This window comes from Podarcis vaucheri, assembly GCF_965113315.1.
Source record: "Podarcis vaucheri genome assembly, chromosome: 13".
Classification (NCBI taxonomy): domain Eukaryota; kingdom Metazoa; phylum Chordata; class Lepidosauria; order Squamata; family Lacertidae; genus Podarcis; species Podarcis vaucheri.
In genome coordinates this window covers 50099575-50114106 of record NC_138751.1, presented here as the reverse complement: position 1 = coordinate 50114106, position 14532 = coordinate 50099575, and the positions used below count along the sequence as shown (strand labels likewise).

The 14532-nt window shown below is 41.2% G+C and overlaps 1 protein-coding gene across 1 annotated transcript in view; it reads right to left on the bottom strand.

Annotated features, from left to right (window-relative positions):
- UBA6 (ubiquitin like modifier activating enzyme 6) overlaps positions 1–14532 on the bottom strand; it is a 40241-nt gene that overhangs the window by 12409 nt on the left and 13300 nt on the right. The window contains exons 11-20 of the mRNA XM_082195393.1: positions 13766–13828; positions 13295–13371; positions 12455–12521; positions 10962–11105; positions 9191–9258; positions 6259–6337; positions 5174–5254; positions 4461–4538; positions 2456–2637; positions 292–445 (exon numbers count right to left, since the gene is read on the bottom strand). Coding sequence (XP_082051519.1) covers positions 292–445; positions 2456–2637; positions 4461–4538; positions 5174–5254; positions 6259–6337; positions 9191–9258; positions 10962–11105; positions 12455–12521; positions 13295–13371; positions 13766–13828 — 993 coding nt within the window. The remainder of the gene's footprint in view (positions 1–291; positions 446–2455; positions 2638–4460; positions 4539–5173; positions 5255–6258; positions 6338–9190; positions 9259–10961; positions 11106–12454; positions 12522–13294; positions 13372–13765; positions 13829–14532) is intronic.

Below are 14532 nucleotides of genomic sequence, written 5' to 3'. Positions count from 1 at the left end.
AAGACGCCCCCATGTATAATGTATTTTGGGGGGCTCAATTTTAAGAAAATGGGGGGGAGATGGTACAGAGTTGTTGAGCTTTTCTTGGGGGGGGGGGTGCCCACAGTTGTTGAGCAATGGGGGGGGATTGCTGAACCGAATATCACTCACACAACTTGAAAATGCTAACAATCGCTAGATCCTGCTCGTGGATGCAACCAATCACCCACCCCCACCCCCCATTTTCACTACCCATGTATAACATTGACCCCACCCTTTCCCCCTTTATTTTGGAGTAAAAAACCCTCATCTAATACACGGAAAAGTGCGGTACATTGTTTTTGTAGATGGAGCACTTACATGACTGTTGTACGATTCTGTTAGGTGAGGCACAATGACTTCTGTATGCCCTTTGGTCCCCATCGTTCCGGAATCTAAGAGAGGGCGCAAGCTTGCCAGGCAGCGACTACATAGAAGAAGAAAATAAGTGAAGAAAATGAACACATCAGGGTAGATGCCAGAGTGCAGGGGGGAGACAAAAACCATGGTATGACCTCCTGGCTTTGGTGTAATTGGTTTAAAACAAGGGATTTCAGTCGTTGCAGGAATTAACTAGTGGCATATCATTTATCTACTGGCTTTCCAATTAAAAATAATGCTTGGCAAGTTTTAAACCATTTATATCATCAACAATTAATACCTAAGGCACACAATTCCTGCACCTGAGCAAGATTTTGAAACGTATTTCAGATAGTGATCTAAAGCACCAAAACTCTAGATGGAGAAACAGCTCTATGGAACAGGGCCTAGCCACACCACACCCAGTGCCTACATTTTAACGCAACTGAGAACAATAACTAAGAACTTCAAAATTCCGGAAATGCCCTGTGATGAGGATCTGCTTTGCTTCCTTTTTTCTCAATCTTTATGCCTCTGTGGTTTGCAGAAGATGAGCCTTCCTAGGAAGAATTCTACAGCTTAGAAACAGCCACAGAGAAGGCTCTCTATTGCCACACTTCCTCTAACAACATGGATAAACACCTCTTCAGTAGGTCTTACTGAGCATATACACTCATATGGGAGGAAGCAACCCTTTAAGTATCTTGAGCCTAAGCTGCTAAGTGGTAGTACCACTATACAGCCACATTAGAGAAAAGGGGCAAAAGTTTCCCAATGCAAATGTAACACAGGCAGTGTTTATCTGCCCCTCTGCCCTTTGTTGCTTCTTAGCACCAATGGAAGAGGGAGGGGCCCAATCTGGATCAGAGCACAGGGGAGAGCAAAGAAGTTAAAGGCTTGGGGTACAATCCAGATTGGGAGCTAGTGGAATTTATTAAATTTATATACTGCTGTCAGGGAATTGCCATCAGCTCAGAGGTGAGAGGTGGAAAGGCAGTTGTGTTATAGGGAACCTCCTAAAATCTTGCGAAGCAGTTCTTCCTCCGGAGAGGAGGAAAGCCCTGCCTCTAGTAGAGAGGAGGTGCAGCAACCAGGGGATGCTAGGGAGAGTCTCAACACAAGTCTGGGCAAACTGGAGAGGAGGGAAGTAGCCCTTTGCCAGTGCCCATTCTGCGCAGTAGGTTTCAGGGTGGAGAAGGCTGGGGGTCACGCGACTGTTATGCTGGGGGAGGTACAAAGACTGACCACTCCCAGATTCTGCTAGCGATTGAACCAGACATTAACCTATGACGCTCTTCACTGTAAATAATTTGCACTAAGAATAAAGCCTGGAAAAGACAGGGCGGAGTCTTGCCTGTTTATTCTCGAGCAACCACACCAGCACCTGACGACTGCCATTTATTCGAGGACCACAGGGCTGTTTACAGTATAGAAGTAGCCCCAAATTGTGCTGGCTATCTTCTCTATAAGAACAAGCCCCACCTATTCATGCAGTTGCTATGTGAATGGTGTTGCATCAAGTTTGGACCTCAGATTTATAAACTGCTAGACCATACACAGTCTGACCAAATAGTGTAGTGTAGGAGCAAGCCTTGGGCTTGCTACCAGATGTATACATTTTAATGTGTCACAAACCCAATGCATTGATAAGTATGCCCCTCCCATTAGAGTCCATAACACTTTAGATACATTTGCAACTACACATTGTTGGGTCATTAATCAAGTTAACATTCCCAATCAGAAATTCCAGTAAAACTAGTAGAACAATAACCCGTAGTAGTAGTAGTAAAAGTTGCTTCAAATAGAGCTGTTGAGGCATTTTCTAAAAAAAATAAAAAATAAAGACATGCTGTGCTCACAATGGTGGCTGATATATATAAAATTAAATACTAAACTAATTTTAAACAAACTAGGAGATTAAAAACATGGCTTGAAGTAGATTTGATGCAACTGGTTTTGAATTATCCACAGCTGTGCCAAGAAAGCACAGGGAAAACTGCCGCGAAGGGTGGCAAGGACAGAAATGCTATGAAAGGTGGGAAAGAGTACAAATTGAACTCTCAGATCATGCACCTACCTGTCAATGTATCTCCTTGCTTCCACATTGTCTAGCGCAGTAACAACTACATCTTGCGCAGTGTAGAAATCATCATTGTACACGTTCTCAGTAGCTGGGCAAACTTTGTTCAGATATGGGTCTATCTTGATCTGAGGATTGATGTTACGTGTCGCTGTTGCTGCTGTACAACTTTTGGGCTTCTAAGCAAAATTAAAATAATTCATAAACTTTGGTTAATATTCTTGCTGGAAAAAGGCAATTGCGATGCAAAACAAAAGCTTCCAAATCACTGATAACATATTCAAAAGAATCATCCCTTTAGTGAAATGAGGTATGAAATAATGAGATGAATAGACACGTAACGCTAACTCTTGAGCAAAGTAAATGAATAAAACATTCTGTTTTACCACGTTGAACTCTTTAATTCTGGAAAGAACAACTGACAGCAAAAATTAATCAAAGTTCTGTACTAAGGCAGATACAAAACATTTCCTAAAATAAAATACAGTAGAACCTCGGAAGCCAAATGCCTGTAAACTCGAATGGTTCGGCTCCCGAACGACTGAAAACCAGAAGTGATTTTTCCAGTTTTTGAATGATTTTTGGAAGCATGAAAGTCTGGCACAGCTTCCAACTGGCTGCAGCCAATCGGAAGCCGCGCCTTGGAAGTCGAACAGGATTCCGTTTGACTTCCAGGGTACGACTGTATTTTGTAACTGGAAAGCTCAGAGACCATTTATAGAGCGTGTGTAAGCCAAGCAAGACTATGGATACATCTGGTCACTACACCTCCCAGAGTTCTGCTCTCCTGAGTTCATCATAGCTCGTGATTATCACCCAACCCAGTTAACCCTCCCTTAAGCCACGGAAATCTGGAGTCTTCTGCATGTTGCTACTAATTTAATACTGCTGTTACTATTTTGGTGTTCTTTCCCTATTTCTGTCTTGATTGTTATTCCACTGATGTGGTTGTTAGCTGCACTGAGAATTCTTTTTAGGAATGGAAAGATGAAACATGCTATTATTTATTAAACAGCGGCAGATTACTGGCAATCTGGACCAGCAATGCCTCTCTATAGCATCTCTCTCTCTCTCTCTCTCTCTCTCTCTCTCTCTCTCTCTCTGTTTCCCAACCATTCTAACCAAAATTCTTTTAACTGGAGATATCCTGGTTAAACCTAAAACATTATTTTTAATAATAATAATTTTGAGCCTTATTTACAAAATAAACTCAATATGGTCAACAGATTAAATACTTTTATTATATGATTAAGCTATTTTTTTGAAACAACAAATTCAATGATAATATCCAATCTTAAGCTGCTTTCAACCCACTGCAACACTATTTCTTTATGTTCTTTATTGGTTTATTTAGTTTATTAATAAAATAATAAATAATAAAATAAAATTATGGTAATAATTATTAATTGTATAATGAATAATATAATCCAAACCAGACCCAATACAATAAAACCAACAAACAAATCCATCAATCATTAAAATAAACACTACTTTAGCAAGTAAAAACATTAATCAGTCAAACTTCTACATGCTAGGTGTGTGCTCTGCCTTCTGAGCTACGTATACAGCCCTGATGTTAACCACATCTTCACCAAAAAAATCAATTTATTTTGTCCTAGGGTAAATATATGAAGATTCACCTCAATAACTTTAAAATACCGTATTTTTCGCTCTATAAGACACACCAGACCATAAGATGCACCTAGTTTTTGGAGGAAGAAAAGAAGAAAAAAAATATTCTGAATCTCAGAAGCCAGAACAGCAAGAGGGATCGCTGCGCAGCGAACCCTCTTGCTGTTCTGGCTTCTGGGATAGCTGCGCAGCCTGCATTCGCTCCATAAGACGCACACACATTTCCCCTTACTTTCTAGGAGGAAAAAAGTGAGTCTTATACAGCAAAAAATATGGTAGCTCTTAAAATAGAAAGTTGATTCCACAACCTCACTTTACTTTTTCAAAAATATGCACAAATTGCTTTTTCTCACCAACCACTCCAACTTACCTGTATATGGTGTGGACGGAACAGAAATTGCCTATTTAAATTGGATTTTTCTATTAAGTCAGGATCTGTAATTGTAACCTATAGTAGGTTGGAGAAATAGGTGGAATTACAAGTTATGGTTAATATAAATCTTTGATTGTTTCTAGTTTGAATCAGTCCTGAAAGCCCTCAATTTGGTTACCCCCCCCCCAATGATTATTAAGATAGAATTTCCCCTCTACCCTAAAAAATGCGTGTCATCTTATACTGAGTAGTCATTCCTGCCCATAAATATATTCAAAATCATAGCTCTTTCCAATTAACAGGACTACAAAATGGCATGAATTCAGGCTTACTTTTACAACTAATAAATTATCACCTAAAAATGCCACATAGCGATTGACCAACTAACCTACAGATGTATCAAAATTGCTATGGTAGTTCAGCGCTACCTAGAATTCTGATAAACACATATTCCAATACATTGTGATTTCTGGAAGTTCAAAAACAGAAACCAAAACATGGAAATGTGAGGTTACAGAACCCAAACGTGTAGTCGTAACAAAGCATCCTCCATTATTACATGGAGAAATTGGCAGGACAGACATTCCCCTCCAAGTTCTATCACACCCAAGGCATAATAGATCTGATCTTACGAAGATCATAAAATAATTTTTAAACAACTTGCAAACAGAGTAAAAAGGACTGAAATTAGTATGGAAAACCAAACCTACCATGCCCCTTTCTCGTCCAGTGCCAACACCAAGGAGTGCAAAATTTTTCAACATTTCACAGCCTATCGCACCACAACCAACCTGCAAAATAATAGATGTATAAATTTCCAATCCTTACGCAGATATTATACATTTCCATCCTTCAGGCAGCTAAACCTTTAGTTGAGCTGCTTGTTTGATAGAACTAGAATACACAAAATTCTGTAAAAGAAAACCCCTAAATTGTTGGGGCGCTAAGGACATATTGACATGCTATCATACCTATTGTCTGGAAATTTAGACAGCCTTTCATTTGTGAAATGAAAGACTGAAGATGCCATAAAGAGAAGATTATACCTAACTAAAGTATTTGAAGTTAAATATTGGACTGAAACGCATCAAAAGAATTCCAGCTCCTACTATAAAAGGCATCACTATGAGCCATCTGGGTATTTTGCATGTTTTAACCCACCACTATATGTTCCAAACTTCCAGGAAAAGGTAGTTTCAAAGTTCCAACTAATTCACAGAACAGTAATTTCTAAAATACTTGTCCACTGGGTTTTCTTACTGCAATATATTACAGACTACTATCCAACAAGGGACGCTGGTGGTGCGGTGGGTTAAACCACAGAGCCTAGGACTTGCCGATCAGAAGGTCAGCGGTTCGAATCCCTGTGACAGAGTGAGCTCCCGTTGCTCGGTCCCTGCTCCTGCCAACCTAGCAGTTCGAAAGAACGTCAAAGTGCAAGTAGATAAATAGGTACCACTCCAGCGGGAAGGTAAACGGCGTTTCCATGCACTGCTCTGGTTTGCCAGAAGCAGCTTAGTCATTGGCTCCCTCGGCCAATAAAGCGAGATGAGCGCCGCAACCCCAGAGTTGGCCACGACTGGACCTAATGGTCAGGGGTCCCTTTACCTTACTATCCAACAAAGGCAATATGGTCAGTGCTGTTAACCAGGCTGGTGGTTCAAGCCCACCCAGGGACAGCTGAGGGCAGGATTCCTGCATTGCACAGAGCTGGTCTAGATGACCCTTAGGGTCCCTCTTCCAACTCTACAATTCTGTGACATAATGTCAGACTTATCCTACAAGCCATGCTTACCAAGAAAACATTCAGACGGTGCAGCTTCTGACACAAGGAGTCTCCAATGCAGGCTCTCAAGGCGTCATACCTGTCCCCTCTGTTGCAGACAGATGTGGGAAAGGAGTGAAGATAACACTGACAGATTCTATCAAACATATTTTGCTGCACTGTGAGAAATATGAGCAAGCCAGGACTGAACTGATATTACCCTTGCTGGTACCTTTCCCGGGAAAATCAGAGGCTTACTATGTCAGGTTCCTACTGGAAGACCGGACAAATGCTAGAACATTAGCAGTGGTGAAGTTTTTAATCAGTGGTTGCAAGAACCAATGATCCCTATCTTTAAATCTGAACAAAATGCTCGTTTAACCTGGAGGTAGGCTGTCTGAATTGTGCACTGATTTGTAACGATTTGTTGGGTCTCTGGACCGTAATAAAGATTGTATTGTATTGTATATCAAGCTGGCTTTAAATAAAATTAAATTAATTAACATTGATAGAAAGAGACAAAAATGTTTCAGAATTGCTTCACTTGTGTATGGCAGTGCAAGGGAACAAAGATGCTCATATTTCCCTAAGCATACTCTCCTCCTTCCAATATCACAAAATAAGCATTTCTAAAAAGCATTAAACAATAAATAAATAAATAAACAAATAAATAAATAATACAATTTATATACCACTATATACCACCCTTTAACAGATCTCAGGGCAGTGTACAACATTAGAAACACATTACAAAACATCAATGATAAAACATAATAAAACCATAATAAAAAGCATAGTGACAGACAGCCTAATAAGAAAATAATAGTAACAGTCCCTCTCCCTCACACACTGACAGACTGTAGATTATTTAATAGCCACTGGCCTGGGTAAAGAGGATGTCTTTGCCTGACAGCAAGCCTCTCTGGGGAGAGAATTCCACAATTGGGGAGCCACCACAGAAAAGGCCCGTTCTCTTGTTGCCAGCCTCCATACCTCTCGGGGGGGGGGGGACATAGAGAAGGGCCTCAGATGCCAAGCACAGGGTATGGGTCAGGTTGGTTGCAAAATAATAGATGTCAGGATTCAAGCCTGCCTTCAGGAGAAACTGGCCACTCTCCAGGCACCTGGCTTGAATCACCGGTTGACCTCCCTGTCTGCATTCCCGGCAAGATCCAGGCAAGGTCGCGATTGGCGATCCTCCCCAGCGCGAGGAGAACACACCACTCTTTCCTGCCCCCCCCCCCCGGGGCAGGGGAAAGAGATAGACAGAAACGTATTTACGTATGCCTTTATTTCTGTCTTTGCAGCGTTACAGAGAAACACGTCTGCTCTCTTCAAACTCCAACAGCAGAGAGACAAACTCCACCTACTGTACTTCCTGTACAGCTCATATTACACTGTGAGCTAATTCCGGTGCTTTGCACTGTGAAAAGACTGTCCCTCTGTTTCCCACGGAAACAGTCCCAACATTCCCATTATGTTTTGCTTCCAAGCTAGCAGCAGCTCGCGGCCGCATTGCTTCTATATCGTAACAAGTTTGCATGGGGTCAGGCTGTCCTTAAGGTATTGAGGTCCAGAGCTGTGTACATACACAGCTGTCAACTGAAGGCAACACTTTAAGCATCTGATGAAGTTGGCTCTAGTCCATGAAAACGTATGCCACGTAAGTCTTATCAGTATTTCAGGTGCCATATTCTTGTTGTTTTGTGTTTTGTGTTGTTTTGTTTTGCTCTAAAACATGGGTAGGCAAACTAAGGCCCGGGGGCCGGATCCAGCCCAATCACCTTCTAATTCCGGCCCGCGGACGGTCCGGGAATCAGCCTGTTTTTACAGGAGTAGAATGTGTGCTTTTATTTAAAATGCATCTCTGGGTTATTTGTGGGGCATAGGAATTCATTCATATATATTTTTTTCAAAATATAGGCCAGCTGCCCACAAGGGTCTGAGGAACGGTGGACCGGTCCCTTGCTGAAAAGGTTTGCTGACCCCTGCAGTCCAAACAGACAAACATAGCCAGGAAGAGCCAAAGCTTAGTTGCACAGCACATGATTTGCATGAATAAGGTCCCACATTCGATGTCTAGCATCTCCAGGTAGATCAGGGAAAGACTCCTGCCCAAAACCCTGAAGGGACAGGGTCAGTCAAAGCAGAATGTACTGAGCTACATAGATTAATCGTCTGCCTTGATATAAGTCAGCTCCCTAGGCTCCTCTGGAATCGGATAACCTCATCTTCTCTGAGCAGGGCCTGCTTCAATGGGTTAGGACAGAGATGAGGAACGTTTTCATTCTGAGCATCACATTCCTTTCTGGGTGGGCAGGGCTAGAGGCATAAGCAGGCTGGGCAACTGATGTACTCTTCCCTTGACATCCCGTAAAGCCAAAGGTATTACTATAATTCAAAGACACATTCCAGCCAGGCAAAAGCATTCAGAGGGGGCAGGGGAGAGGACCCTTGAGAGATATGACCCAGGGAGAGTATTAAGGGCTGCACATAGGGCCCAAGTTTTGAGGTGCCCAACCACTGGGTGAAAAAAGTACATACGCGTACATGTTTTATATAAGTTCTTTTAAATATGCATGCCTTCAGACACAACAACAGCATTCGTGTGGTTATCTTGGGATTGGGACCAGGAGGATCAAAATTTGCTGGATGACCTTGAGCATTTCTATCCAACTAAACAGGTTTGTTATGAAGGTAAAATTGGTGGGGAGGGGAGATAATTTAAGCTGCTCTGAGCTGCTTGGAAGAGAAGGGGAACATAAATGTTGAAGAAGTAAACAAATAATAATAATAATAATAATAATAATAATAATAATAATAATAATAATTTATTATTATTTGTACCCCGCCCATCTGGCTGGGTTTCCCCAGCCACTTTGGGCGGCTTCCACAGAAACCAAAAATTAATTGATTAAAGAACAGAGAGAGCATAAGCAGCTTGACTGTGCCATTTTTTTACCTTGGAAGGAATTCTTCATGGCTCACTTTTTCTAGAAATGTGACTAATTCTAATGCATCAGTATACAGCTGGAGAAGGAGGGGGAAAAAACAAGATTCAGCATGTCTTAAAACGTTTAAACTACACTAAAAATAACAATATTTTATTACAGCATACAACCTGGGGGGGGGGGGGATCTGAACAAGATAGTAGACTGGTGTGATAGAATTCTAGACTGCACCACTTCAGACTGCTGGTGATGTATTGCATTAATTACAGCTCCCCCAACATAAGAAGTTCCCTTCATGTGGCACACTAACACAACAGGAAAATGGTTGCTTGATCTTTCTCCACAATGTTTAGTATAAGCAGGGAGTAGTTTGGTTTTTTTAAGAAGGGAAAGCCTACAGAAATGAATGTCATACTTAAAAGAGTCTGAAATGATATACTGCAATGCTTTCTTACCTCCCTCTACCGACTCTTTTATCTTTCGCACATAAATTGGTTCTTGCTTACTTCAAAACAAAACTGATGTGTGTGCAAAAAGCAATATATATCTATGGGATGATTTGCCAGCAGACTAGTACTATGTCTCATAATTTACTATTTATCCGTTTAATATTGTTTTATTAGTAGCCTTTGATACTGTGAATTTAAACATCCAGAAAATACCCTTAATACGGTAGACGGTTAGGTTGCAAATGTGATCTGTGCGGGATGCATGTTCACAACCTGCAGTGTTCACAACCCGCATCTGTGCATGCACAGGTTGCAATTTGGTGCTTCTGCGCATGTGCAAAGCACAATTTAGCGCTTCTGCGCATGCGCAATCGCTGAAACCTGGAAGTAACTCGTTCTGGTACAGTGGTGCCTCGCAAGACGAAAAGAATCCGTTCTGTGATTCTCTTCGTCTAGCGGTTTTTTCGTCTTGCGAAGCAAGCCCATTGACGGATTAGCGGATTAGCGCTATTAGCGGCTTTTAACGGCTTATCAGATCAGCTGATAAGCGGCTTAGCGGCTTAGAAAAAGGGGGGAGGGGGAAAAAACCACAGGAACTCGCAAGACATTTTCGTCTTGCGAAGCAAGCCCATAGGAGATTCGTTTTGCGAAGCACCTCCAAAACGGAAAACTCTTTCGTCTAGCGAGTTTTCCGTCTTGCGAGGCATTCGTCTTGCGGGGCACCACTGTACTTCCAGGTTTTGGCAGTCCGCAACTCGAAAAAACGCAACCTGAAGTGGCTGTAACCCAAAGTACGACTGTACTCTCATCTGTAGTAATTCCTTATAGTAATGCATCCTATCTTATAGTGGGAACACTCCGATAAGGCAACACAGCAGGAATGATTGGTGAGGAGGGCTGTTGCCATGAACCGGTTCGGGGGCAGCTCATGGGCCAGTTAAATGACCCACGTGGGCCGCTTGTGGTACTTTGGTTGCTGACCCCTGCTCCAGACCATGGTGGAGTATCATGAATGAACACTGTACTCAGGTGTCTACTCCCCCCCCCCCGGGGCTTAATTCATTACTTCCTGGCAAACTATACAGACAATCTTGAAGTCTCACTCAAACCAAAAGGTTGCCAGTTTGGACATAATAGTACACTATGGCTTGCTTAAATCTGAAATACAGAATTAAGGCCAGGATGCAAGAAAGGGAGAATAACACTCATGCACAAGTGTCATTTGCTATTCTCCACCATCTTTGATGGTTCATCTGAACACAAGCAATATTATGCTCACAGAATGCTCTCGTGCCTAAATTTATGTAACCTAATCCAAAACAAAGAAACTGACCCATTGTTGCAGGGGAGAAAATTTTCCTGTCACTGCTTTCAAGACTTCTTGACTGGCAACACCACCGAGTGCTGCTGTAAGAGGTGCCAAAGATCCCTGAGCCATCCTTGATAGCCATTTCACCATGTCTTCGTTAACTTGAGGCTACAATTTAAAAACAAAGTAAGAACAAAGTTTGTATACAAATAGCGTTGAATTCTTTAAAATTAGTAGGTTGCTGACTTGGTAAATTGGTGCACAGTAAACATGGGAAGTAAAGCACATTAGAGGTAAGAGCTGTTTCTCAATTAAAATTCAGTTCTCAGCTTCTGTCCCTTTGATTAGGGCAATCACAAACTGGTAACTGAGCTTCTCACTGCATGAGGTAGCCATGGCAGCCCTAGAAAACAAAAATTATCCTCCAACATGGTCTGTTAGCCTAGAATACATTTTTGCATGAAAAATGTTGGAACAAGAGCTCCTTGAAAGCAAGAAACAGCTAACAGGAAAACATCAGCAAAGCTACATTTTTGTTTACATAACCCTCACCGGATTATAATCCTTCTATTCTTTCAAACTGTTGCTCAAAATTTGTCTTGAAAAGCTTGGGCAATTTCAGCTTACTACTGATGTAAAAACAGCGCTTACAGAAAAGTAGTATAAAAGCGAAAGGAACCAGGAAACTCATGGAAGGGAAGTCATATGGTGTATGTATACATGCTGTATTTGGTATGAAGTTGTAAGTGAGATGAGGGAGGGGAGGGGGGTTAAATATGCTCTCTGTTCCTCTTTTTGAAAATGCAAATTAAAAAAGAATTGAGTAAACCTTTATGTAGACTATACATTAAAATCCGAAAATTTAATAGAGTTGTTTCACATCATAGTGTCACACAGTGACGATAACAACACAATCCCAACAATTGTGCCCATTTTTAAATGAGAAGCCACATAACCTCACAGGGCTGTTCTGAGGATAAAATAAGGAGAATAGTTGCTCATTCATTCATAATATGTATGTGTGTTTTAGTAGTAAGATGAGTGTGTAAGACATTAAGAGTTTGAGTCATGCATAAGTTTCATTGGTCAATATTAACGTTTCCTATATAGTGGGGGGGGGATAAAAATAAAAAAGTAAAAGACAGATTTAGATGGCATGTCCCTCTTTTGAAATACAAATTCTCAACAGAATGCTCACTAAGAAAGCTAAGCTGAAGCAACCATGGAAAGCTGTGTAATACTTTTGGGAGAGCTGAGCAATGGTCTTAATTACATTTCTGAACAGTTTCCATGCATGACAGCTTTTGACTGATGCAAAACAAGGTACTATAATGCATCACAAAGATGCTCAGGTGATAAAAGATATAAATGTAAAACATACAAGAGAGCCAGCAGAGACCAACTACAGCAGAAAACTGAAGACGATGAGGGATCTCACAAAGTTCAGTTCAACATTTAAATGCACCATGCATACTACAATCACAGGTGAATATGCTGGATAGCACGAAATTACTCACTTTGCCTTCCAATGTTTTACTTATGGACACTGCCATCTTCAGCATCTCTTCAGCATCCTGAAGGCACCTGAAACCCAAACAAAAAGCATAGCATCTCTGCTCCACGCAGCACCTCTTATATCTGCTACCAGAGCTGGGAGAAAGTCCTGGCCTATGTGAGAATGACATTTAGTTGCTTCAACAGCCAGGAGATTCAGCTGTATTTGTTGGAACATTGGAAAACAAATGAAGGGGGGACTTGCACACACTTTCCCCTTGCTCTATGACTGTTGTATCACTGTCTATTTTATTGTGTTTTAAATATATTGCAAGGTGCCTTGAGAACTTCAGTTAGTAAGTGGGGTATAAATTCTCCTAAATAAATACATAAAATAGAAGAACTCACAAGGTGGTTTTAGCCAAGCCCCCGCTCCACTTTAATATCTCTTTAATCCCCAAACACATACCATATTGTGGACAATAGTTCCAATTCATGGCCGTGAAGCAGTGGAGAGTCTTAAATGTTATATGAATACATAATAGTCTGTCCTCAAAAAGACAACAGTTGAAGTTTCTTGTACAACCGACATAACAAATTGATTCTCTGTCCGTGACTTTCCCAAGTAGCAGGGATAAGAAAATCATGGTCTCAATTCTGCAAACATTTAGGCAGATTAAATCCCACAAAGCCCAAGTGATTTGTAAACAGTTGAACTGTGCAAGGGAATGCAACTCAGTTAATTAAATAACCTGATGAGTTACAGTTTAAACTGCTATCGATAACAATCTCTCCACCTCTAACTATATTAACAGTGTACCCAACAACCCAAACTTTGTGCAGCTGTGGTACAGATACGTTACCCAATTGTCGGCATACGAGCAAAACTCTCTTGGAACTGATTCAAGGCAAGCATGGCAATGTGAATTTGCAGAGGGGCCTGCAAGGAAGAGAAAATAGTGGATGATCAGTAATATGCAGAGCAATCACATAAGAAGAAGTCTGTATACTCCAAGGCAAAACTTTCCAAACTGTGTCATGACACATTAGTGTGTCGTCTGCAGTGTGTGTGTCGCGTGAATGCTCCCCACGCTGCTCCCAGGGATGGAAAGGGGTTAGTTTAGCCTCCACTTTGCTAGTAAAACTCACGAAATGATGCATGTCTAAAAAGCATGTTACCAGCATGAAAGGTTAGGAAAGCTCTGCTCTAAGGATTGCATTAGCTTGTTACAGCAAGAACAAGAGCCACTAAGGCCTTAAGGGGGAAACAAATGCAGTATACAATATTTAAACATCAAAGTGTCATATTAAAAACAAAACAAAGGAAAACCAACCTCAGGCTTGCTGAAATCTGCAACGAGGCATGTTGGGTTAATCAACTGCTTCTCCAGCGGTTGCTAAAAGTTAAAAAAATCAATTTGCACGCACTTTAGAACAGAAGAAAGCAAAGTACATGCAAGCATCTTTAAAATTTCCCAAACCTTCCCAAGATTAGCTTGCAAACTTTAGCAGGGTGTAACTGTAGATACAATTCAAAAAATAAACCAGAAATGGGAGTCATCATGGAAAGACTGTTGGGGAGAGGAAAACCTACCTCTTCAACACAGATACAAATCTCACTAGGAGCAAGGGATGGGTTTAGCCTCCATCACAATGAATGCACCCTTTTACTCTCTGCTATGTATAGTAAGTGAATAGGTGCCATGGTACAGGAGAACGTAAAGAGCAAAACTTGTAGAAAACATTGCAGTGGGGACAAAAGGAGTTTGGAACACATCATGTTCCAAGTTACAATGCTTAAATGTGCAACTTAAAAATGTGTGACCTTGTGTTGTGCCCTACAGGTACTCTGAGGCAAAGGCGAAGCAAAAGATGTGTAGACTACTTCCTTGAATCAAGGGGCTTCAAACACCTCCAAAGCTCAAGACAAAATCAGAATCAAGGGAGAAGAACTGTCCCTGTAGTTATACATCCAATGTACTGCAAACCCCTTTGAAGTACAGCACAACCACTAGAAGAAACGAGAGACGTTCACCATAGTAAGAAGGTGGGGTGGTAAGTGAATTTATGTATCCCTGATTTTATGTTCTGACATTTTAAC